The 25,018-nt window shown below is 40.0% G+C and overlaps 1 protein-coding gene across 2 annotated transcripts; it reads right to left on the bottom strand.

Moving 5' to 3' along the window:
* Positions 1 to 218: 218 nt before the first annotated feature.
* On the bottom strand, positions 219 to 20,584 carry zc3h7a (zinc finger CCCH-type containing 7A). Of its 2 annotated transcripts, none has more exons than XM_049561328.1 (23): positions 20,454 to 20,584; positions 19,011 to 19,110; positions 15,693 to 15,732; positions 15,317 to 15,520; positions 11,952 to 12,110; positions 10,296 to 10,376; positions 10,068 to 10,121; positions 9,945 to 9,984; positions 9,491 to 9,852; positions 9,136 to 9,388; positions 9,007 to 9,035; positions 8,769 to 8,913; positions 8,498 to 8,656; positions 7,193 to 7,398; positions 6,671 to 6,771; positions 6,336 to 6,517; positions 5,264 to 5,337; positions 4,599 to 4,735; positions 4,383 to 4,488; positions 4,173 to 4,281; positions 3,928 to 4,061; positions 1,021 to 1,184; positions 219 to 925 (listed from the first exon to the last, which is right to left on the bottom strand). In XM_049561328.1, exons 2-23 carry the CDS (start codon positions 19,076 to 19,078, stop codon positions 736 to 738), a joined length of 2,997 nt encoding a protein of 998 aa, XP_049417285.1. In that variant the 5' UTR covers positions 19,079 to 19,110; positions 20,454 to 20,584; the 3' UTR covers positions 219 to 735. The 2 variants fall into 2 exon arrangements, with proteins under 2 accessions (XP_049417285.1, XP_049417286.1); XM_049561329.1 differs by having other exon boundaries at positions 4,599 to 4,732.
* Positions 20,585 to 25,018: the final 4,434 nt, after the last annotated feature.

The following is a 25,018-nucleotide window of genomic DNA, read 5'->3' as shown; positions in this document are numbered from 1 at the left end:
AATCCCACTACTCATCTGAGCAATGAATAGATTCACACTAACGTTAAACAGGCTCTTTGGACAAATACACATATTGCAAATAAACTACGAGGTTTAATACTTTGGAAAAATTGCGTTAAATTAGTTAAGACCCTGCAGACAACATGTAATGTATCAGTAAAATATAACATACAATTTTACAGATGTGTAATTGATGAATCACACAGCAGTGAAAACACTGATTTAAAAAAGAAGCTTTATTTTGTATGGTGCCCATTACACTGGTAACACTACTAGATAAATGGAAAGTGAAAATGACCTATGCTGACAGATTAAAATAAGAGAATGTCAACTCAATTTGTTTTAGACTCAACATATTGAAGGGTAAAGGTCATTAACATATACAAACTGCTTATGAAAAGAAATTACTTTAAGGTCAACTGATCTGAACACATCTCTGATCAAGGGTTACACATGCCATTCTCAGCACCACTCTCTGATATTCTAGTGAACGGGTGCATAGCAAAGCGTCAAGTGACTTTCACTCAGAATTTGCTGTTAACAATAACACTCCTGGAGTTCAGATCAGAGTAAACCAGCCACCAATCAGAGAGCCGGTCCTGAACGCCCTCTTTAAAATTATGCTGTGATCAGGCTGTTTCCTGTGCACCTCAGAGGCTCTCAAGGATCACCTGACTCAAGACTGTTTGAATACTGCATTCATTGCAACAGAGCGTGAATATTGTCACCACATCATTATATAATGTCTTTAAGCAGAAAACTGTATTTTCCAAAGTCATTGTCATTTGGTGCTATAAGATGGTCTTTTCTGGCTTTGGCAAGTTTCATCAAAAGGAATTCCCTGCGCTCCATCCACTCTTTTAGTTCCTGCTCCCCGTGTGCCAGCTTACACAAGTCATCCTCTGTGCATGTGCCTTTGAGGTACCTGCCAGAACACAAGATCAAATGTCAACCATCAAAAACGACTGGAATCACGCTGGTAACCAAAGAAACGTGCTGCTCCATGGCTGATAATCTTACCTCTCACAAACTTTGAAAGTGCCCGTGGGAAACCGATACTGCCAGCAGTTCTGATCGTCCTCAGAGTTGAAAACTCTGTCTTTGTGTTTTTCTGAAGTGATATGCTGCTGCCACTGCTTCTCACTGTTGCAGTTTTTCCCACACAGCCAACAGTGATTGCCAGCCTGCAAAAACACACGGAGCAATCTCATTTACACAAACGACTCATTACGGCCTGTTTCATTCAAACATATTGCTGTTTACTTTAGGCACTTAGCAAATAACGACAATTAAAACAAGATGTTTGCAAAATTCAACCATTAGGCACCAATAATTTTTACTGCATCAATAGATTCTGACAACTGAATGATTATCTACAACCCTGGAAAGAAAAACAGGACAAGTGATCTGCAAATCTTTTTCAACCTATGTTGACGATTGTAACACGTTCCATAAATGTTGGGACATGAGCATGTTTACTGCTGTGTTACATCACCTTTACTATAACAACACTCAGTATGTGTTTGGGAGCTGAGGACACTAACTGCTGAAGTTTTAAAAGTGAAATTCGTTCCCATTCTTGCTTTATATATGAATTAACTTCCTTAACAGTTCGCGGTCTTCATTGTCATATTTTGCACTTCATAATGCACCACACATGTTCAATGGGAGACAATTTGTCTGAATGTCTTGCTGGGATAAGCAGGGACGTCCCTGAAAAAGATGTCGTCTGGATGGCATCATATGTTGCTCCAAAACTTGCATGTACCTTTCAGCGTTCATAGTGCCTTCAGAGATGTGAGTTGCCCATGATGCCATGGGCATTAACACACCCCCGTACAATCACAAATGCTAGTAACAATCTGGATGGTCCTTTTCCTCTTTAGCCCGGAGGACATCACGTCCATGATTTCCATAAACAAATTGACACGTGGGCCGCAGCGCACTTTGTGTCAGTCCATCTCTGCTGAGCCCGGGCCCAGAGAGGTTGGTGGTGTTTCTGGGTGTTGTTGATAAATGGCTTTCACTTTGCATGGTAGTCTTGACTTGCACTTGCAGATGCATCAGCTAAATTGTGTTTTCCAACAATGATTTGCCCGAGTGTTCAGGAGCCCATGCAATAATATCCTTTATACCATCTTGACAGTTTTAAATCTAGTGCAGCCTGTGGGATCAAACATCATGGGCATTCAACGTTGGTTGTCAGCTTTGCCCTTACATGCAGAGATTTCTCCACATTCTCTGAATCTTTTGATGATATTATGGACTGCAGATGGTGCAACTGTGCGTTGACAAACGTTCTTTAACGGTTGCACTATTAACCCATGGAGTTTTTCACAAAGCGGTGACCTCTTGCCGTCCTTACTTGTGAACAACTAACCCGTGCAGGATGCCCCTCTACTCACAGTCATGTTACTATAACCTATTACCAATTAACCTGTTCACCTGTGGAATGTTGAAGGCATTTTTAACAGGCCAAAACTTTCCCAGTTTTGTGTTGCCCCTGTCCCAACTTTTTTGGCACCAAATTCAGAATAAGTGTGATTACAAAAACGGTAAAGTTTATCAGTGTGAACATTTAATATCTTGTGTTTGTACAGTGTTCAGGTCAATATAGAGCAAGAAGGCTTTGCAAATCATTGCATTGTTTTATGAACATTTTACAGAGTTCCAGCTGTTTTGGCATTGGGGTTGTATCAAAAGAAACCAATACAGCTCAAGATAATCCACAGACCTTGTTGTGAGCAGTTTCATGTAGGACATATTTTCCTTCTACCTAACGACATCTGCAAACCGTATCACTGCACAGAATGAAGCTGCATCCACTATAGGGCTGGGCAATCACATCGGTTTCACTGTATTAGACGGTATTTTGCTCGGGTTCGGCCCACTTGACATGCTGCTGTGTTGTGCTATGGCCTATTCCAGTGCTGGAATTTGAAATGGGTCCAAACTGAAAGACTTTCCCGCCGTGCACGTTCCAGATGTTGTTTGGAGTTTTTCACCGATATTGCAGTATGTGAAAAATTCGTATCATAACGAAAATAAACACCGTTTTTCAGTATGAACCGGTATACCGCCCAGCCCTAATCCACTGCTAGCTCACCACTGAGCTAGCTAGCATCACAGTTTCAGTCGAGAACACTGTTAATGTTTACATCTCCCACTGTCACAAGCACAAGCCTCCATTAGCAGATGCAGTAGAGGAAAAGTCTGTTCGCTGCAAGGCTAATTCATACAATGTAAAATGCCATAGGCTTGTGCTAAAAACATTAGCATGTTGTGTCTGTGGGGAAAATGTGTCCAGATAAAGTGCTTTGTCTGTGAATGCTGCGAGTTATAGTGAGGCTGATTTGTGTACTTGCAATTGTTGCTATTAAGCCGTGTTTAATGTGTGTTTTGAATCAACTGAACTTGACAGCACTTCACAGAAATCCCACCACCATCTAGTGTTTTGGAGGTGTAACTGCAGAGTGACACAGACACACCACCGCACAAGGATAAATGTTCACAAAGGCCACATGCGTAGGCTACTGCATAGAGCTGACGCACAAGTGTAAATCTTACTTAACCAGGTGATGATTTCTGAAAACAGACCACAAGCCAAGTGCTGCATAGTTCCTATATATTTGAGAGAAGACAAATATCTCTATGGACGATATCTCCAACAGTTGGCTACTCACACTTAACACAGATCAATAGCACAACAGGTAAGAGAAAAAATATGTATTTTTGATTTTGGGGTGAACTGTCTCTTTAGGATTCTTATCAGCAAACTGGAAGAGGAAATTAACGTAATTAAGCTGAAAGTTTTCACTAAAATGTTTGTTAGAGATACAGTATAAACCAAATACCACTGGCCAGTTTATCCACAAGCTTTGCCACCAGACAAATCACTGCATCATATTTGCTGTTCTTTAAACTCACCACTTCTTCAGCATAGTCTGTTGGCATGTGGATCTGTTTGCCATTCTCCCTGACAGAGTTACTGGAGGTCTCGTCACCCCAGCCAGGCTTCTGAGACTGCAGCCACTGCTCATAAAGCTGATCCATATCTGGAACTAAATGAGGGGATAAAATTGGTGATTACTTAAGGTGCATCACATGCTAATTAAATTTTACTGATTAAAATTCTCCAAAGTAAGACAGCGCATCTCCTTGACATAACTCACTGTTGTTTTCCTTCATGTAGGTCCAAAGGTCTCTTTCTTCCACACTGTGAGCAAACGTGCAATTGCCAATGTACTGACACTTCTTGCCGGCTGTCACATGCATGCAAATCTAAGGAATGAAAACAGCATTTGGTGACCATTGCAGGAGATTTGTTTTAATCAGAAACACAAAGAGCTGACAACGTTGGGATAGAAATGTTTGGCAGGTACCTCGAATTGAGATGGGATGGGTTTTTTGGTTGGAAGTGGTCTTACTGTTGTCCACTTTTTCCTTTCATGGGAACTTACAAGCACCACCCGCCTGTCTTTTGCCCACCTGAAAAAGAGACAGAAACTGAGTTTGTGGTGACGCACTGGATTACACTGTTTCAGTCATCAATCAATCAACCTCCTGTTGACTAGTCACGTGTTACTTCTTAAACTCACGTGTGTCTCGCCTTGGCTGAGCAATACTTCTTGTTTTTGTCAGCTTCGCTTAGTTGGCCATTTCTCCAGCACTGGCCACAAACAAACATCATCTTCAGATTTGGAGGCCCGAATCTTCTCTGAGCGTTGGAAAGCTGCTGGTGACATTTTGAGAACTGGTTAGAACCTTTGTGACTAACACAAATCATCAGTCAGAGACCCCTCAGTCGACTAGTCGTTTATTTATTCATATTTTGCTAGCCAGTGTGCTGTGCACTGTACTTCTGAGGATGTTTTGGTGCAGGCGCGATGCAGCCGCAAAGAGGATGAGAAACTTTTTACCTCAAGATCCAGAAATAACCTCATCTTTTCTGCTTGGATATTTTGACTTTACAGCTCACAGATACTTAACACAAAACAGCCTCTGGCTTTTGTTTGATACCCAGTGTCGGCAAAAACTGTTGCACAACCACCGAGCCCTGTTCAAACTTTAAAACTTTACATGGAGAAAAACATATCAGCAAATATTCATACTGAATGGCTAAATCTGATTTAAGTGACAGGATTCTGAGTCGGGTACAGCCCTATAATCATCAATAAATGGTGAAATAACTGCAAAGTCACTGGAAAAAATAAAGGCACTAAAAACAATAAATCAGTCAACAGAGTCCTCATGTTGGGTTTACCTGGGCTCCCTGCAACGAAGCTGTTGCATTCCAAAACTTCTTTGCCTCTTGGACAATACTTTCATGAGTGATACCTATGAGATGCAAAATAAAAGTAAAAATAAATAACAGTTAAGAAGCAAAATTACATCAAACTTAGCAGTGGGAAATAAAGAACATTTTCGAACAACTGTATTCCAGGTACAACAACATCCAGCCCTCGGTTAGGCCTGTCATGATAACTACTTTCGTTGGATGACATATTGTGCCAGCAATAACTGCGGTAAACTATATTAGTCATTTTGAGATCATTTTATGCCACTGAAAGAATGATAAAATGATAGCATAATAATGCAGGTTCATTCTTTTAAAGAGCAGTGAACCTTTAATTCGTAAGAATATTCAGATATTGGAATATTAAAAAAAAAAAAAAAAAACCCTAACAAATTCTAAAAAAGTACCACCTGTTAATATATGTAAGAAAGTATGTATAAAATGACAGTACCTTTATTCAAAATGACTTAGTCTGGGACTTAATACAAAATCTGGACAACAAAAACCCAAACAAGACATGCATTTTTGTAACTAATTGACAAGCTCAGCAAAGCTCTGGAACATAATCTGGCCAGTGTGCTGCCGGGGATGGGTGGCCTGGGAGTCGGGCAGTTTGCTGTTGGATTTAGGGTGTGGAGGATGAAGTTGTTGGAGGGTAAAACTACAAACGACAGACTTTTTGGCTTGCCAGGCATTGGAAAGCTAACAACTATCAGGACCATGCCTCTCCACTTCAAATGTGTGGCTACCCATAAACTATGCTGCGTTGCCTTTTGATGTTCAGTTTTTGTTTTTTTTCCCCGGCTCATGCAAGAGAAAAATGGGAGAATTGCTGCGTCTTACAGTGGTCGGGAAAACCCTGCTGGTTATTCTGGCATCGTGTTGGCTAAAGTGTTGGTGGCATTCTTATGTAAACAAACACAACACGCAAAATCGAAGTCAGCAAAATTCTCAAGGTCATGTCCATATCGCGTACGCTATGTCAATAAGGTAATTATGGTGACAGGCCTATCCTTGGACGAGTGTCCAGCCGTCTTACCGAGCTCATGCTGCATCATCCAGACCTTCAGCTCGATGAGGCTGTGAGCGTAGAAGCAGTCGTCCTCTCTGACGCAGCCATAGCGGACTTCATGGCGACAAAGATCCAGCTGGCACTGATGACTCAAGGGTCTGATTTTGGAATAGCGGACCGTATTCTCCTTCAAAATGTGGACCAGGCACCTAAAAGACAAAAAAAAGGATGTCCATGAGTTAATCCTGCTCTCATTCCCTCACATATTTGCACAAGGTCTTGTGTGCTTTGGTAGATTACTTGAGCTGTAAATCCATTAGCTAAGTGATGGTTTTTAAGCTGTGAGATGTGAAGAGACTCACTTATGATCCTCAAAGTCGTGCTTTGTCACCGGATGAGAGCAAAGCAAGGGGTCATCTTTGTTGGTTTTGCTGATTATTCTGGGTTTATGGTCAAAGCACACCTGCAAATTAAACGACATGCATTTGGAAAAGCTTAATATTCTATAAAAACACAGCAGACTCATTACAGCAGTGACTGCAGCTTCTAATGAGCACGAGACGAATGCTACACAGAAGCAACAACCAGGCTCGAATGAAGCACAGCATTACATCCATCACAAATATTTTTGTATTTAATGGCCTTATATTTTCAATTTGTTCTGGATAAAGCAAAGCCAGTGCTTATAAATGTAAATGTGTACATGTACAAAATATCTCTGTGGAGACAAGCATATTTTGGGAATGAATAACAAAGCTGGGAATGAGTGTCATTAACAGTATCAACTTCCAACAGCACTGTACACCTGCAGCTATTAAATACACACCACCACAACACCCTGTGGTCACACTAGATTTCTCTTAAGAAATTAAATTAATACTCACTCCACAGAGAAACATGAATATCCCATGATGCTCCTGTAAGATCTTGGGGACCGTCAACCTGACGTTGGAGTTGGGCCCATAAGGATCGAAGAGGAGCTCTCTGGAGATAAACCCTTTCCGCTCCAGAGTCCAAACATCAATCTCTTCCTGGCAGTATGCAAATGTGCAGTGGCCAGGGTACAGGCACTCTTTTCCAACAGCCACCTCTGAAACAGCACAGGCAACATTTTGGTATTTGCTGTTGGATATTATATTTATACTACAAGTCTACAAAGCAGCATTTGTTTTTACTAGTGTAGCATTCAGGGACTACAAGTTGTATTTCTTTGTGCAGCTGTGTGTTGTAGAATGGCAATAAATGGACCTTGACATGACTTGTGTGTGTGTAAGAGTGACAGCAACACAAAGCTCCTTGAATAATGTAAATATTTATGTGTAATAAGTGAGAATAGGTAGGGGAATATGTGCTACAGAGTAGGCATCAACGAATGACCGCGGTCTGGACCTGGACGGAGTGACAGTTCTATCCAGACCTGTGACCAATTTCTGATAAATCAATTAAAGAAATAATCACCTTCACGGAGCACTTTTTTTCCCCCCCAGCAGTCACGGCTATAGACCGTGGACGCAGCTAATCCACCTAACACGGCAATAGCATCACTCAATTGAGCCAATTAAATCGATTGTTTAGCATGCATAGTCAGTTAGTTACAGAGACCAGCAGTATAAGAGAGATGTGAGAGAGCCGACAGCACATGAGCAACTGACCTGCTACTTTCTGGCTACACACTGTGTGAGTGTTTCCCCTGCTCTAGCCAAAGTAGCACTTTACACCTTGACCATGTTTGGATCGACCTTACAGTGGTGAGTCAGCTTTGAGTGCTATGAACATTAACAAAAACCAAGCAACAGCCCAGGCTCGTCAATGAGCAGCTACACGTGTGCATGAGAACGGCACTACATCCATTCAAATCAAGATTTAAAGTACTGTCAGTGCATACACCAATTTTACTAGTAAATAGAGTAAATAAAGAGACAAGGGGCAGCTCAAAGCTCTGTTTACACTTTTTCTTAAAGCGACACTATTTGTTTTCAGAAAATTCTGTCTCGTTATCTTTTACTTGTAAGCCTTAAGTTCATTGTGCTAGGGCTATAAATACAGGTACCTGAACCTCTCTGAATTTTGACTGACTACGCCTGCTAAAACGTAATTTAAAAATTTTACATTTTCCACTTTTTTTAAAACCAATAACGGTAATATGAAGGCAAACGCATCAATTTTTTGAGCAAGGAAATAAATGTTACCTTTGCATATGTAATATGGTCCAACGTATTGTGTTTTTGTCGGTCTGGGCCGTATGAGCTTCCATGTTTTGTCCGGCGAATGTTTGATTCTGCCGAGTAAAGCATCCTTTTTGCATTTATGCTCTTCTGTATGAAGTGTGTAATCCAACACACCGGGCCCTGTGGATGTCACCGTTTATAGAAAAACATGTTAGGCCAAACAGTACGTCCTTTTTCTTACAAATAACTGACTACATACACACACACAGACTAAACAGAAACAGTTCCTCACCAGTTTTGACATAGCAGACTGAGCAGGCTTGTTTGAATTCATGTGTTTCAGCTAAGGGGTTCTTTGCTAAATCCACAGCAGCAGGAAGACCCTTCACTTCAGGCATACCCACAGCCATTCCCATTGGTGTGTTGTTATTGTTCAGCTGGATAAAAAGGAGAAATGAAAAATAAGTTCTGACAAAATATACGCCCCTGACTACATCAAGGCTGGCAATAAATAATAAGTAAATAATTACCTGTGGAATGAATGGACTCGGCGCATAATCTGAACAGAGAGAAAAAGAATATTGTATTAGTCAGCTGATATTTTTTGATACTGAAGTAAAACTCGATGACTAAGCAGTCCAGGTATCAAGGCAGCATACCTGTTTTATAGTCCGTTATGCTCAGACTATCCAGAGAGTCGAGTGGTGGGGGCAGGGCGTCAAAAGTGTCCATACCAAAATACGCACTTGACCCCGACTTGTGATACAGTGGAGGCAGAGTAACGGTGCACTGCTGGGCACCGCTGAAGGGAAATGGGTTGATGTGAGATGGCATCAGGAATGGACTCGACAAGGAACTGCCCGAGGCAATACTGGTTGGCAAAGGAAGAGGACCCTTCACTGTGGGTATAACCTGAAGGAAGAGACAAACAAGAGTCACACTTCTGCTCAAAAATCAACACTTTGTCGCATTTTATTCGCCAGCGAGACCCTGCGGTCGTATCCGTTCACTAACCATGGCTGATTCAGGGCCAGCTTGGTCCAGTAGATCATCTAGGTCGTCCCCAATGATGTCCGCGTCAAAATCTCGACTGGTTTCGAGAATCGTGCAAGGCTTACTGGTTCTGCATCCATTTACAAATGAGGGCACGGGAAGAGGGACTGACGTGGGGACAGACACAGGCATGGGAACAGACACCGGCAGGGAAACGGACTCAAAGCCTGGCGGTTCCGACAGGGTTACTGATGAGATACTGTTGGTAGGAGGAAGTTCATCCACTACTGTTTCATTCAGAGGCGGGTGCACTGCTGCTGGAGCTTGGATTGGAGCTGGGACTGGAGCCAAAATGCTGCTATCCTGGGTTAGCTGAGGCACTTCTAGAACACATCAATGAAAAACAGGGTAAGTGACCTTTGTCCCGTCCCACTTAAAATGAATTGTGTAAAGCTGTATTAAGTATTAAACTCACCAATTTCTATATCTTCAACTGAAGACGAGCCATGGGAAAACTGAAGAGAGGAGGAAGAAATTCACTGAATATGTATTTCTTTGGAGAGTGTAGGTATGCATTTTAGATAGTTATGTTGCTTACCTTTTCACCTTGTGAATCTTGATAACTTGATCCTCGCAAAACATTCAAGGCAGGCTGTTAGAAAAAAACAATTAGCTCAATTAAATTATGACTGTTCATTACATGAGGACAGCCCTCAGTGGATATGTTAGAATAGTCTCAGTTGTTGTTAGCCATGAAGCTGAAAGTCAGATTCAAATTTGTTAACTAGAAAATGAAGTGCTGCAAAATAGTTCCTGACACACGTACCTTACTCCTTACATAAGCTTTACGGATTTTCAATCCCAAAATTTTGGCAAGGTCCTGAGTCAGCTGTGTGACACTTGTATCCTGGGGAGGAAAATACAAATTAACAGTGTGTATTCAAACACACCCTGGACAACCACTACTTTGATCTTTGTTCATTTTCTTCAACCAATTATTTTTTTGACACATTTTCCTTAATATATTGTAATAAAGGTTTGGATTTTTTGGGGGGAAAGTTGCTTTTAAAAGTCAAGAATGATTTCTCAACTTCTGAAGGAGTGACACACGTCCGATGTGCTGTTACTGGATGAAATTTGCCTTTAAACTTCAGTGATTTATCATCCTGTAGTGATGTAGTGATGGAGTGTGTGTATAGAAATAAAATAATTATCAATTAATTGAATAAAGTAGGACTTGCAACTAAAACAGCAAAAAGTCTCCCAAACCTTAAATTAAAAGTGGCTGCTTATTACACCAAAGTTTGACCTACATCAGTTTAACCAGAAATGACTTTAACTTAAGGCAGCACACTAACAGGCACACAACAAGGAACTACACAGAGATTTTTTTGATTAATGGATAAGTTGTTTGTTCCATAAAATAATGAAAAATGACGATCAGTGTTTCCCAAAGCCCAAGATAATGCCCTCAAATGCCTTGTTTTCTCCACAGCTTTAAGATATTCAGTTTACTGTCAGGGGAATAAAGAAATCACTTAATTATCAAATTAGTTGGTGATTAATTTAATAGTTGACACTTAATTGATTAAATGTTGCAGCTCTAAAAACTGAAGCTGTCAAAACTGGCCAAAAAACATTTGATTATTCCCTTTTTAAAGATAAAAATAAAAAAGGTTGAAATTTCCATTTTTGCACATTATGTCCATTTGGCGGCAAACCAATACAACACAAAGAGAGATGTAACTACTTATAAATTCACTACCCCTATAAACTACCCCTCCATTGTGATTGGCTAAAGCACAGCATTGTTCAAACTCAAAGCCCCCCTCTCTAGTCGTCTTTCACACAGGGCTGCCGACAGATTCTACAATGTAAATTGCAGAATCTGTCTTGAGAGATTAAGGTGGCAGTAATGCACCTTTATGCTGGTTACCACCCATCAAACAGAAGCAATCTTAGTGCGCTCGCCAGTCAGGTTCTCATCACAGCATGCTCATGACCTGTGGCAGAGCTGGGTCTGAACTGTGTAACAGCAGCAACAGAAAGTTTTTTCTGGTGGTCCAAGATCAGACCCGCCACCCCACCCCCCACCCCCACCCCCCCTGTTACTCAGCCTAATTTTCATACAGGTTAGGTAATATTCATACTAGTTTAAATAAACAGTTTCACTGCTTTGCAACAGCCATGGTAGTGCTGCTTTTTTAATTCACAATCAAACATTAATTTTCACAATCTAATGCCTTTTTTGGTAAAATTCTATATTTAATCTGGAATATTCATTGATGGCCCTACAGTGATTTGAGTGTCAGGCAACATGCCAGAAACACGATGACTCCACTGGGTGTGCTGTTCCCGCAGGCAGCCTGGACGGCATTTCAATCTGCTTAATTTTTGTCAAATTTGCTGAGAGCATAAAAGCGAGTGGATCTCCTGCGCATTTGGATAAATCAACATAAAACACACAGACGTTACACCTTACCTGAGGCACTGCTAGAGAGCATTTGGCAACAGCCTCATAGGCCTCTTGATGTCTCCCCATCTCCTTCAAGGATTTTGCTTTTCTATACAGAGCTTTGTGGTTCCCCTCATTCAACTGGAGAGCCTTTTCACAGTCTTCTAATGCTTGGTCGTACAGTCCCTGAGAAAAAAAACACAGACATGTCCCAGAATGAGAAGAGCTATACTTAAACACTGTGCTTGTGTGAACAAAGAAACCGCTGTTTGATCATAAATTGACTTTACATGTTCAGTAAGTTGAGTCAGGTATGGGTGTGGCTTCCCTGAAGACAGCTGAGTGTTTTTTACTGCCATGCAACCTGATTCAATACAGATGGACACTGACAGGAAAGAGGAACTGAATGTTCCTCTAAAAGCATCAGTTTTTTTCAACCAATGTTTTCTTAATGGATCCCGAGTTTCTATGCCAACAGTGACTTTGTCATAGGACCCAAAAAGACTTTATTTATCACTATACTTTAACATGACACTTGGAGTGTCATATATTACCTGTTCCATCTAGAAAAGAAGTCCAGCAGAGCTTGTATGCTGTCACTGTGCATAGTATATGTAGTAGTCACTTCATTGTGTATGCACCGCACACCTTTCAGATGGATTATTTGATGTATTTATAATAATAATCAGTCATCAGCTTCCTTCCTTATTTATGCATTTCTTTGGTTTAATGTTTGCATGATTACTAAATTGTACATTTTATGGAGCCTTAAAGCAACTCATTATGTTGTCAAACTAAGTTTACTGCAACTGAGCCCAGATTACATCATTACAATTCCTGTGTAATAAGAGTCTAGTAAATGAACTGGTGAATAAAGGCACCAGTTTTTTGCCTCAAAGGGAATACTCTGACATTAGGGAAACATACTTATTTGCTTTCTTGCCTGGAGTTAGGAAAGAGGGCAGAGCACATCTTTGTCTCTGACTAGGGATGTCGGCTTTGGTTCATTTTGCTATTGAAAGCCCAACATCCATTAAATGGTAACTAACCAATTAAATGAAGAGGAAAAACACAAAATGACGTGAAGTACAAGAGATGCTTTTCTTTTAGTCCTGCACTCCATTGACTCAATGAGCTTTAGCACCACATTTCAAAGTGCTATCCATTTGGAAGTGGTGAAATTGTAATGTTTTGTATTAAAAATGTCTCGCTTTGTTATTTCATTTTCTGTTGGCTTTGCTGACAGAGGGCTAGCTGCGTTAACATGCAGAAACATGGTGCTCACTGTCCGCCCTTAGGTCTGCATTGGTTAGCTAGCCTAAGCCACTCTGCACTGCGCACCACCCAGGTTGAGTCAGAATTAGCTTGTGGTGCTGCTTTTTTGGTATTTACTGCTGGCAGCGCCATCCCGAACCATGGTGGCGGGACATCGTTGCTGCGGTAACATGGTGGCCACCTTCTGGTCTCGCCCAGGTAGCCCCAGTGAGTAAGCGGCTTAATTTTGAGCTGCAAAACCCCCTTTAGCATTGTTAATTAACATATATAAGCACCACCAGCAGAGCAGCCAAGGCAAGCTAGCCAGTGCAGCATACATGGCCTATTCATTACCTTTGTTCTTGATGTGGTGCAGCACAGTGCTGGTAGTGCTACTAAACTGAAGACTAACAAAATTAACCAAAGACCAACATGTGTAATAGAGGTTGACCAATAGTGAATTTTTAAATGACCAATATAATAACGATAGTTGTGGGCAGGAAAAAGCCAATAGCCGAATAATCGACTGATAACTTCCAGTACTCAGTGCAAAAACATTACGGCCATACCCACGTGACAAGTGGAGGTTACTGCTATCGGCCACTATCTGAGCCCCATTCCGTTATTAACACTAGTTTATATGAAGCCCTGTCAGCACCAATTAATCAACTAAACCAATTTATCAGTTGACCTCTAATGCGTAACTGGTCAAAAATATTCTTGGCGGCTAAAAAACTCACCAACTTTGAGACAAGGGAACCATGAGTGGTAAAATGGTCACTCAGTTGCGGGTTGTAAGACTCATTCCTGGTGCACTCTACTACAGTAGAGATAAGGAAATAACCTGGTACTCAGCCAGGAAAAGGATATAATGTCTCCAACACTCCCTTTACTAATATCCTATCAAGACAGCTACACGCGAGTTTGACAAGTCAGGTATGCCACAAGAAAAGTCTATAATAACTGTCTCAGAATTTTTGATTAAATACTGGCATTGACACTTCAAGTAGCCAATCAAATATTCACATAACCAAAGCTTTTTCCAAACTACACCTGAAATGGGGGCAGAAACCTGTTTATGATTTGGTATGATTAGTTGGGTTTCCATCCAAATGTAGCACAAATTTAAACCAAATCTTCAGAACATCGCAAAAAAAAAAGAAAAATGTGAATTTATGTGCTTTTCCACCCACTTATAATACTGGGAGATGGTCCATTGAGATAAGCAGCAGGTGCCACTAATTATCCAGTCAGGAGCTACTGCTGAGGAGGGCACAACACAATGATATAAATAGGAGAGTGTCAGTCAAACGTCAAACGAGGGAAAGAATGGATGTATAATAATGGAGAACACGCTGGACAATGGAAATAAAGTTTTGAACTAATAATACAGCTCTGTGCTCTTGGAGGAATTTTGGCAACAGCCCTGCGTGCACAGATGAGTTTCTTAAAGTCATTTGGAGACAGTGAAGAGAGCTTGGAGTGGTCTATACAATGGCGGTATGTCAGTTTTAGCCCATAAATCATAAAATCAGGTGGATGGAAATGCACCTATTGATGATTCAGAATGCAGACAGACAAGGTCAATCAACAGCATAATTTAAGTTGACTGCTAAACTGTGTCATGTACATGAATGGCAAAATATGTTGGGGACATGTTCAAACAAAACCAGGTAATGGTTAACACTACCTAATGAGCCAGAGGCAAAGGACCATTCTTAAGTCTTAGAGATGCTTTCAAAATTGACGACAATAAGGTGTTACAAACAGTGCTCTTTATTGAACCTGCAGTGACATTTAAGAACCTACTTCCTTTTGTTTTCTGACATTTTGTGAATTGTGTTTTGGTATAGGTGTTATGTATAGATTTGTAAAGTAAAGTAAGTAAAGAAAGTAATCTCTAAACCAGCGAGAAACTCCGGGGGTTCCAAATATAATATGTAACCGAGAACCTAAGACAGCTGCAGGTCCTATTAATCTACAATACACTACTTTATGATACCAAAAACTGTTTGCTGTATTTTAGACTTTTCCTACACTGTTTAACCTCTGTTTGGTAGAGTCAAAGCAAGAGGGAATTCAAAGTGACTGGGACTGAAACTGAGAACACTCGAGCATGACAGTCACCATCTACTTACCGGAACAATATTTAGGTATGAAGCAGCTCGATTTGCATACAGCTTTTCCAGTAAACCTGTTGGAACACAGATGTCTTCTGAGTCAGCATACTCTGCTATACTCAAGGCTTCGGTGTACATCTCGATGGATTTTGTCCAGTCTCCCTCTTTAAATACATCGTTTCCTTCTCCAAAAAGATTCCACACGAGATCCTTAATGAACACCTGAAAGATTAAAAGAACCAAACCGGCAGAAAATAAACCTGATTTGTCCTTTCATTTGGGCACCTTTACTTTGGAAAAAGACAATAACAGGTTGCCTTTCATGTGACCCTGTAATCATCCCCATTGAATCAGTTTAACTCAATACAAGTGTTGATACAAGATGAAAGCTCACCTCATACTGATCTTGACTTCCAGGAAATGGAAGGGTTGATCTAAAAGAAAAAAAAGTTCATGTTACAAACCTTTAAAGTTTCAGAAGAACAAAACATAAATAACAGGGTGTCTACAGATAAAGCCAAGTTAAATTCAAGACTTTTTGCAACCTTTTTAATACCACTTTATATGAAATTTAAGACCAAACCTGCGATTGAAATATACATTTTTTATATGTTTGTGTGTGTGTGTGTGTGTGTGACACATATGTGTAAGTACTCTTTCCAAGTAAACACAGTGATGCAAATTCAAAGTAAGGTCAATGTAAGTTTAAGTTCAATGTGTTAAAGGCGCTGTATGTAAGAATGTTGCCAAAACGGTTACTGCACTCAAATTCAAAATACTGCTGCGAGTCGTGTCCACCCCCCCTCCCTACAGATTCGAGGTTGCTGGACAGCGGCACGCTGGAGTCTGATTTGTCAGCCCACGGGCAGCTGCCATGGCAGGGCCGCGTCGCCGCGTCCTTGATCTTCGGTTTTCCAGCAGACCGTTCGAGCAAGTCCGGCTTCTCTGCTGCTAACGCTGCTGCCGGGGTACAGCTGAGGAGGAGCCAGCTGCTAATGCTATGTACTGGGACACCGCTAATGCTGCTTGCCGTGCTGCTGTAGCTCAGTCGTAACTGTAACTGATGCTGAGACTCTACTGACTGCGTGACTGGTAGACGGCGGTGGGTGGCGCAACAGGCCAAAACACAAATTCAAAACATAAACATGATTTGCAGACCGTAAAATTTATTTATTTATTTTTTTAAATGTGAATACTCTGGCTGTACTATTGTTGTCGGTGAGATCAGTATGTTATATGAACATTATTCCTTAGTCTCTGTGACATATTAGGAGGATTTTATGACTATTTGCTTTAGATTTCTTACATATAGCTCCTTTAAATGTAAAAAGAAAACAAAATCTCATCACTGACACAAATGCTCTTTATTATTGCAATTCTATGGTCTCTCCAATGATTGTAAACAGTCAGTGGGTCTGTCAGGCTAGATATTTAAGACCCATCGAATCTGAATTTAGAACATTTTAAGACTTTTTAAGGACCTGCAGACACCCTGAATAAGAAGGAATTGTTCTGATTAGGGGTTCAGTAGCATTAAGAGCTTATGAAGTTTATTTCAGCACAAAGTACAGCTGCAACTTATTTTACTTGATCATTTGCGCTCCTGCACATTGTACGCTTCATATTTATCAAAATCAAATGAATGAAGCAGCTTAATTATCGATTTAAATGAACTGGCACAATAACAAATTGTATTATACTCCTGTGATTAATCTGTTAATATCTATAGTATATTCTGTTCTGCTTTGTCACAAAACGAAACACATTTGAACTTGAGACAGTGGGGCAAAAAAAAAAAGGAAGGTGTGTGTTTGTTTGTGTGTCAGTGGTTTGACAGGCTGCTGTGTTTGCAGGTGCTGACAGCATTGACTGCTGAATGGAAACAAGTCAGCAAAAGCAACAACACTCTGTAAACAAACCTTCACTCTAAAAAAAATAAATGTATATTTTTCACATTGCAGCTATTATTTATATGACTCTTTGTCCACTTATACTAAAACATCTTTAAAACTAGGTAAATAAGGTTGTTAAGATGTCTAAACATGGTTCAAATGAGGAAAAACCAGGCAAAGACATAAATACAGATCAGTAATGATTTTGATTAAACGGTATAATAACACACATCCGCATGATAAGACATAACTTAAGTTACTGTCAAGATTTACATCTACAACGGTTAATGATCACGACGCACGCTGCTAAATTGCGCAGATTATTCATTTTATCTGAAACTGGCTACATAATCAAATGCTGTGTCATGACATGTCATGATGGAAAATTGTGCAATAAGAAATGTGACATTATTTTGTTATGCTGGCCTCTAGCTCAGCTGCTGTCAGGCATTTTAAGTTTCCTTTCTTCTTTGGCGCACTGAACTATGGAGAGTATGTATATTTTGGTGAAGATCATCATCACACTTCCACTGGGGTACACAGAGCTCTCTATCAGATGCAAACTAATGAGGAAAACAGCTGCAACACATAAGTCTTAAAACTGCTGCTTCGCTTTCCAAAACATTTCTAGCATCAGTTATCACTCTTCAGAGTTTAGATTAGTGTATTGTAAATGACACCAAATACTTTCTAAAATAATATGGCTCTTTAAAGTGCCATTACATTTTGTGTATCAGTCTTAAGACAGTAACTTAAGTGCTGTTTTTGAAGTACTTTTAATTTAGTTGGGTTCCATTTTATGCTACTTTCTACTTCTACTGAGCTACATTTTATATTTCTACTCTCATCTTAAAGCTTTAGTTAGTTACTTTGCAGATTTAGATTTCTACTTCAGCAAAATGTGAATCAACTGATATATTATTATGTATTAAGCTACCCAGCAGTATCCCAAGTTATCAAAATTAGCCTACCAGCTGTAACATTACATCAATTGACACATTATTGTATCACTAGTTATAATTCAGTAATATAATATACATTAAATGGGGCATTTTGCATTATGAGTGCTTTTGCTTTTGGTACTTTAAGTATATTTGATGCTGATATTTTGTGCTTTTACTTTAGTAAAGGCTTGAACGCAGGACTTGTAATTGAGTATTTCCATAATGCAGTATAGGATAACTCTTCAAGCACTGCTCTGTGACACCTTAACACATCATGACATCAGCGAAGTTTCATTTTGACTCCACATCAATGACGTACAGAGTAGTAATTTAACTATCACTTTTGTTTTGCAAAGAATAGGCCCTGTCAGATTAATCGAAATGCAACACTGCGCTGCCTAGCATAGCTCTGAAAGCAATACGTGGTCATGCTGCGAGTGCACCTGATGCATGAAAACAAAGCTGAGATCAGATCGGGAGAACACCTCACAATAAAAACAAAACTAATTTAAAGCCACTAATCAGCTGTCTCACTGCCATCCAGCTGATCTGAACAATACATGATGCAATGCTGACAAATCATTCTTGCATCATGCTGTTCTATGGAGAACTAATGCCTTTTCATTTAATAAAAGCCCGGAAACACAGGCAGACCAGTATTTGTAGCTGGGAAGAGTCTTCAACTAGCTGTCATCTACAGTATTTCTTAGACAGAGGATGACAAGAAAGAATAGTGAGAGTGGCAACATTAGGACATGGCAAACACAGGATCAGAACACTTCACCCATTGGCTTACTTATCAGGGGTTTTTTTTGAGTAATATATTAGTAAAATTCAGTTACTTTAACAACCAGGGATCGAAAGCACGGCACTCACTGGATGAACTGCAGGCCTTTTTGAATCTCCTGCCAGCGACTCCTTCTGTCCTGACACGCTCCGGACATGTTTGTGTTAGTATCCACTCCTCTGTCAACACCTGAAATGACAATACATATAAATACATATTATATTAACTGGTATTAGTCACTAGCAAAAGAAAAAAAAAACAGTGACAATGACAACAAAAAAAGCACTCCTTGCTCAGCATAAATCACCATCAGCAGGTTGTCCAACTGGTTTACTGGCAGCTACAACGCTCAGTCACAGTCATTATATTTCTGAAAGTCCTCTTGCCTTCAGTGTTATCGCTTCCGCATTTAGCAATGACGACACACATGTAGTTCCGGAAATTGAGGCGCAACATTTTTTGTTAGCCTACGAGCCAACCACGTTAAAAAACAGTGTACTGTTATCAAAATTATACTGAAAATGACATTAACTAAAGCTGTGGACGATAAAGGGTGCACTTTGTAGGCCCGGAAACACGGTTTACATAGCATCTGAAAGCTGGAGGTCTATTATCGGACATGATTTCGATGGCAGTGACTAATATGTCAGCTTTTAAAGTCTGTTTTCAAGTGTTTCGCAAGATACGAATAACAAAATATATCTTTGTTGTCGCGATGAGTTTGACACGTACATGAGCTTATAACGTAGCGCCATGTGTGTTATTATTAACATGTGTAACGTTAGATTTTAAGGATTTCTGTCGTTGTCCATAAAACCGCCAACTCAAACTGTGAGCCATGCCCCGTCATAGCTAACGCTTCATACCCATTTTTGTTTTCCACTTTAAATTTCTTAAAACTACTTTCTTATCAAAGGAGGATCTGGGTTAAATGGAGAGACAGGAAGATGGTGACACTGTTAGCTTCAGAGGGGTGCGTCTGTCCTGTCAAAACCAACTTTACTCTGGGAACATTTGTGAGTACAGACGCTTTCATCGCTTAACAATCGCGTCTATGTCAAAGATAAGGGCTGACGGTGGAGAAAGACACAGCTGGAGTAAAGTTTTATGAGTCCAGGAAGCACCTTGTACAAGGAGGTGTCCGATAATGGACGCATTGCCTTTAGCGCACGTGCGCTACCCGCGGCCGGGAGAACCGCCGAGAGTAACGTTAGACTTCTAGTTAGCAATCATCATCTGCTAGCAAAGGTTAGCAACTGTTAGCTCACATAGTTTCACCGCTGCCAACACACAACAAACCTTAACGACACAACACTGTCTCCCAGTGCTGGAAACACACTGGCCTAACCAGCTACATGACGCTACCCGACTAAGTTTCTAGGAAGTACACTGAACCTAACAAAGCATAGGCATGCCCAAGTTAAACTAGTTCCCCAACGCAAACAATAGCGAACAGTAGATGTTTAGCTCCCGCCTGAGAGCGGCGAAATAACCACATAAAACACCTAACAGTGCCTGCCGTACATACTTACATGAATGGATCTTTATTCCAAACAACCCTTACGTCGGTTATCTAAAAGGAGGGAAAGTGATTTTTCGTTTTAGCTAAAATAACTGCTGTATCGCTGAAGGCCGCCTTTGCTTCTTCTTCGTCTGCTCTGATTGCAGGCACACAAACGCCGACTCCGGCGCAGTGCTGCCCTCTACAGATAGTGGAAGGACACGACAAGAGTTCACATGCAAAATGACAATGCAACTTCAACAGGCAGTGATCAATAAACCAATAAGTCTGTAATAAATTCAGCCCTCTTGAACAGCCAGTAAACCCATTAGAGTCTCTTTCAAAGGGGGTCTTACCCACGATGAACTATTATTATTTATATTTTGTATATATATTTTATTATTATTATTGTCATTATTTTATTATCAGCTTTTTAATAGATAGGTGAATATAGATAAAAATAGATAGACACTTTATTGAGGGAAATTAAGGCACCCAGTAGCTTATTTCACAATGCATACAAAAACACAGATATACATAGGGATATATATATATATATATATATATATATATAAGTTTAAGAATAAAAACGTAAGAATGAAAACATGCAGCAGTAAAATTATAGTCTAGTCCCAGGACTAGTACAGAGAGCTATTACTACAGTATATATGTGTATGATGCTAGTGCAAATTTATGTGGTTGACACTGTATGCATTGTAATGTAAGGTGATTAAAGGTAGGATCTGGAGGATTTTCAAACAAAACAAAATATAGACATATACAAATGAAATCCTGCTTAATCATTACCTATGAGCTTCTACTCATGTGTGGTGGTGACTCTGTTTGCAGAGCTTCTGCCCTTTAACTGTATTTTGATGTTTTTGTGAGCTTGGACCGCTTCCGGGCGAGATTTCCCCAGCCAATGAGAGAGCGTGGGTGCCGTGCCCGAGCGTGTCCCAGCGTGTCCGAGCGTGCACCAGCGCCAGCCTTGCCTGAACCTCTTCTGTGAAGCCTTCTTCCATACCTCCGGGCTCCATACACCCGGGAGAGTTGAGCCTGATAGGAGGGGCCAAATTTGAATGTGTGTTTACAAACAGCAACTGGAGTAGCAGTATTATTATTATAATCACTACTACTTGCAGTAGTAGTAATAGTAGTAGTATATGACACATACTATTTACTGTAGTTTACAACTTAGAGAACACTTCACTTGTACAAAACATTTTATTATTTTATTATTATTTTTATTTTATTGTTGTTCAGTGGTGCTTTTTATATGTATTTATATAATATATATATGATCACCTTAACATTTTTATACTTGTGTAGGCCCACATAATAAGTTGTGTTTGTATTTGTCCAGCTTTGTTTGATCTTGTTCTTAGCTGTTGTAAGTACATTTAGAGCAATGCAAAAACAAACAAACAAACAAAAATTCTTGGTATGTGTACTCATTATTTTCCAATAAGGTGATTCTGAAAGCACATGTGAAATTTTGGATGTTCAGATCATGTATTTGCCTTTGAACAAAACTATGTGTGTTACTGTTTTGTTATTTGCAAAACCAAACTAGCTCCATATTTGTATTAATTCATTCGTTTGCACATAAGATTGATTTCCTCCTCTTCTTTGTACATTTGCCTACATGTTTATATGGCAACCTTGAAAATCCAAACAGAGTACCCCATCTGAGGTCCAACATTGTTAATCCTTCAGGTCCTTTAGATTGCCAAGACTCCCCAGATCCTCCATCTCTTCAACCAAATCTACAAAACTTTTGTCAGTTCAGACTGGTAAGCCTGAGGCAATGAAAACTTCTCTCACCCTCAACTCTCCAGCCTGCAAATCTTCCTCTGACAGTGAGTTTCCTGGTTGTTTCATCTTTGAGTTAATCAACGCATTAAGCCTCTCAGATCCTGTGCTCATGTAAATGTGCAGCTGTGATTCACAAAGTAGAGGCTGAGGACAGACAAGATGAGCTTCATTTCATTTGCACATTTGGGAAATGTCAAAACCAGGACAAACAGTTATGGCATGCAGTAATACTAATACTATACTACTATTAGTATTGGGAATAGGATATGCAAGTGTCCTTTCTTACTTCTTGAATCAGTTCAACCATTTTCTCTTTTCTTTCTCTCTCCATAATTTATTTGTTTATGTTTCACTTTGTCATGTACAAATTAGATGTGAATGTTGCTAAGTGAGACTCATCAAAACAAGTCTAACTTTGTGGCAGCAGCAGATGTATATCCATAGATCTGTGTGAGGAGGCAGACAGCCAACTACTTGCCTTCTTTTTACCTTTCATCATTCCCAGACTTAGCTTCATTTCCCCAAATTAGGTTGGAGCTAATGTCTGATTCTCAATCAGGAAGAATTCATGCACAGACTCCCAGCTGGACTGATGACTAACACTTTTTTTTCTTTCATGTACATTCAGTTTGTTCTTACATCAACATCATCCTCTGGATGTTTCTCAGGCTGAAACTCTGCTTTCTCATTTAATCTGAAAAATGTATTTTTGGATCATTTGTTCATGTGTTTATCTCACTCTCACTCACATATTATCTCACCCTCAGCCCTCTGGGAGGCAAATGTCAAGAAAACAAGTATTGAGCACCTTAAATTGTCTGGGGTTTTTGCACTCTGCACAGTTCGCTGCACATTTGTATCTTATTCAGGCGTTTCCTGTCAGGTGAGTTCGGCTCGATATGATCTAACAGTTGACCGGGTGTTTTGTGGCGATGGATAGTTTGAGCTGAAAATAATCAGATATACAGGGATCGAGGGATGTGTCCCCTCTCATGAAGCGCAGTCATCCTGACAGCTACAATAACTGCCAGGAGGAGGCGCTTATCTCACATTGTGCAGAAGCATCACTGAGGAACTGAATCACAAAACACCGTGAATATGTCCCCTGTTATCAAAACTCCAAAGCGTGTGTCTTTTATGATTTAGCTGCCCTGCTGCCCTGACATTAGCACATTATGAATGACAATAGAGCCCAGCGTGACAGAGCTGAAAATATACTTTCAGAAAACATAATAAAAAGATGAAACCCAAAGATATGACACAATTCATGCCATTTCCAGATCAGGTCTGCAATTTGTCAAATAAACAATCTCAGCTGTTAAACTTAGACACTTGGAGCGCTGCTCGGTAAATCATACTGACAATAATGATAGCGACAGTTTGTTTTATGGAGGGAAGGTCTGTTGTGTTCACCCCACTGACATGTTTATTTACAAGGGGAAGAAGATAGATGATCCCAATGATTACGGAGGGGTAGGCATATTATTAGAGTGTAATTACCATCATCTGCAAGTCTAGGTGTATTTGTTATGAGTGAGTGGGGCCACAAATTATGTTTCATAAAGGGATTAAAAATGTGCTGCATGAGCAAAACATAAAGCTCACTGAAACCTTCTGTACCTAAATTCATGCAGCGTTTTATATAGGCTACTCAAACCTTTCTGTAATTGTTCAATTAAAGATATACTTTGCCAATTTTCAACCAGCTTTGTATCATAAAAGTGGGTCATATGTGTACATAGACATCTGGCTGTTGCTGGAACTTTAATCAAACTGTCATCTAAGCAATCCTGATCAAATATTACGTAAGATGCTGTTACTGTATTGCCTATATCTCAGCTAAAATGTCTTCAGAAACATAACCTATTTTAGCGCAGTTTAGCTGTAATACGAGAATTTTGTAAGGTGGAGATGGGTGCTATACTGTTTCCTGTATTGTATTAAGATTCTGTTACTTTGTCGCCTGTTTCTCGCCTCAAATATTTTCACAAACACGTTTTAGCTTATCAAGTAACTTTAATTTGAGATGGTTTGTTACCAGCTGACCGCCATGTTGTTCCTGTGTCAAAACCAGGGGTGTCAATATAGATAGCGCAGGCAGTGCAGTTGCACTGGGGCCTGTGGAGTCGGGGGCCCTTGCAAATGATCCAGATTGCCATCTCCGAACTACACCTGTCTTTAAATAAGACCTCACATTAAATTCAAAATGGTGCCATTTGCTATAGGCAATATGCCCTCAAAAATCCAAACCCATCTCCATCATGATTTTCTTCTCTTCTCCTCTCTCCTTTTTTTAGTCAGTAGCAATCTATAACAAAATTATGTGCCTATATGGGTTTCCAGGCGGAGTGAAACTCTCACTGTTCATGAAGTGTGAGATGTGAGATGTGAGTAAGTGTAAAGTCAGTTCTATGAGTCCTATTTACCATTATACTGGGGCCCAGGGCAGAGACACAGGCATGTGAAGAAACAGACTGAAAATGTTCATGTAGGCTACTTAACAAGATTGCTTCAATTATGTAGCCATTTAGAAGTGGAACTTTATAGATGTGTTCACTTTATTAGAAACACCTAGTTAAAACTTCTCTGCTACAAATCCTCTTCATAGGTTCATGTTTTGTTAGTGAGGTTATTGGACCTACCCTCGTTGATATGAATGGTGTCAGTATGTATAATGTGACACATTAACAGCACCAAACTGCAGCCTCCAAAATAATGTCACAGCCAGGTGTGTACTAAATACTTTACTTAAATAAAGTAATTTATTAACCACAAAATAAG

This window comes from Epinephelus fuscoguttatus, linkage group LG19 (genome assembly GCF_011397635.1).
Source record: "Epinephelus fuscoguttatus linkage group LG19, E.fuscoguttatus.final_Chr_v1".
Classification (NCBI taxonomy): domain Eukaryota; kingdom Metazoa; phylum Chordata; class Actinopteri; order Perciformes; family Serranidae; genus Epinephelus; species Epinephelus fuscoguttatus.
This window is presented reverse-complemented; position numbering and strand designations above follow the sequence as displayed.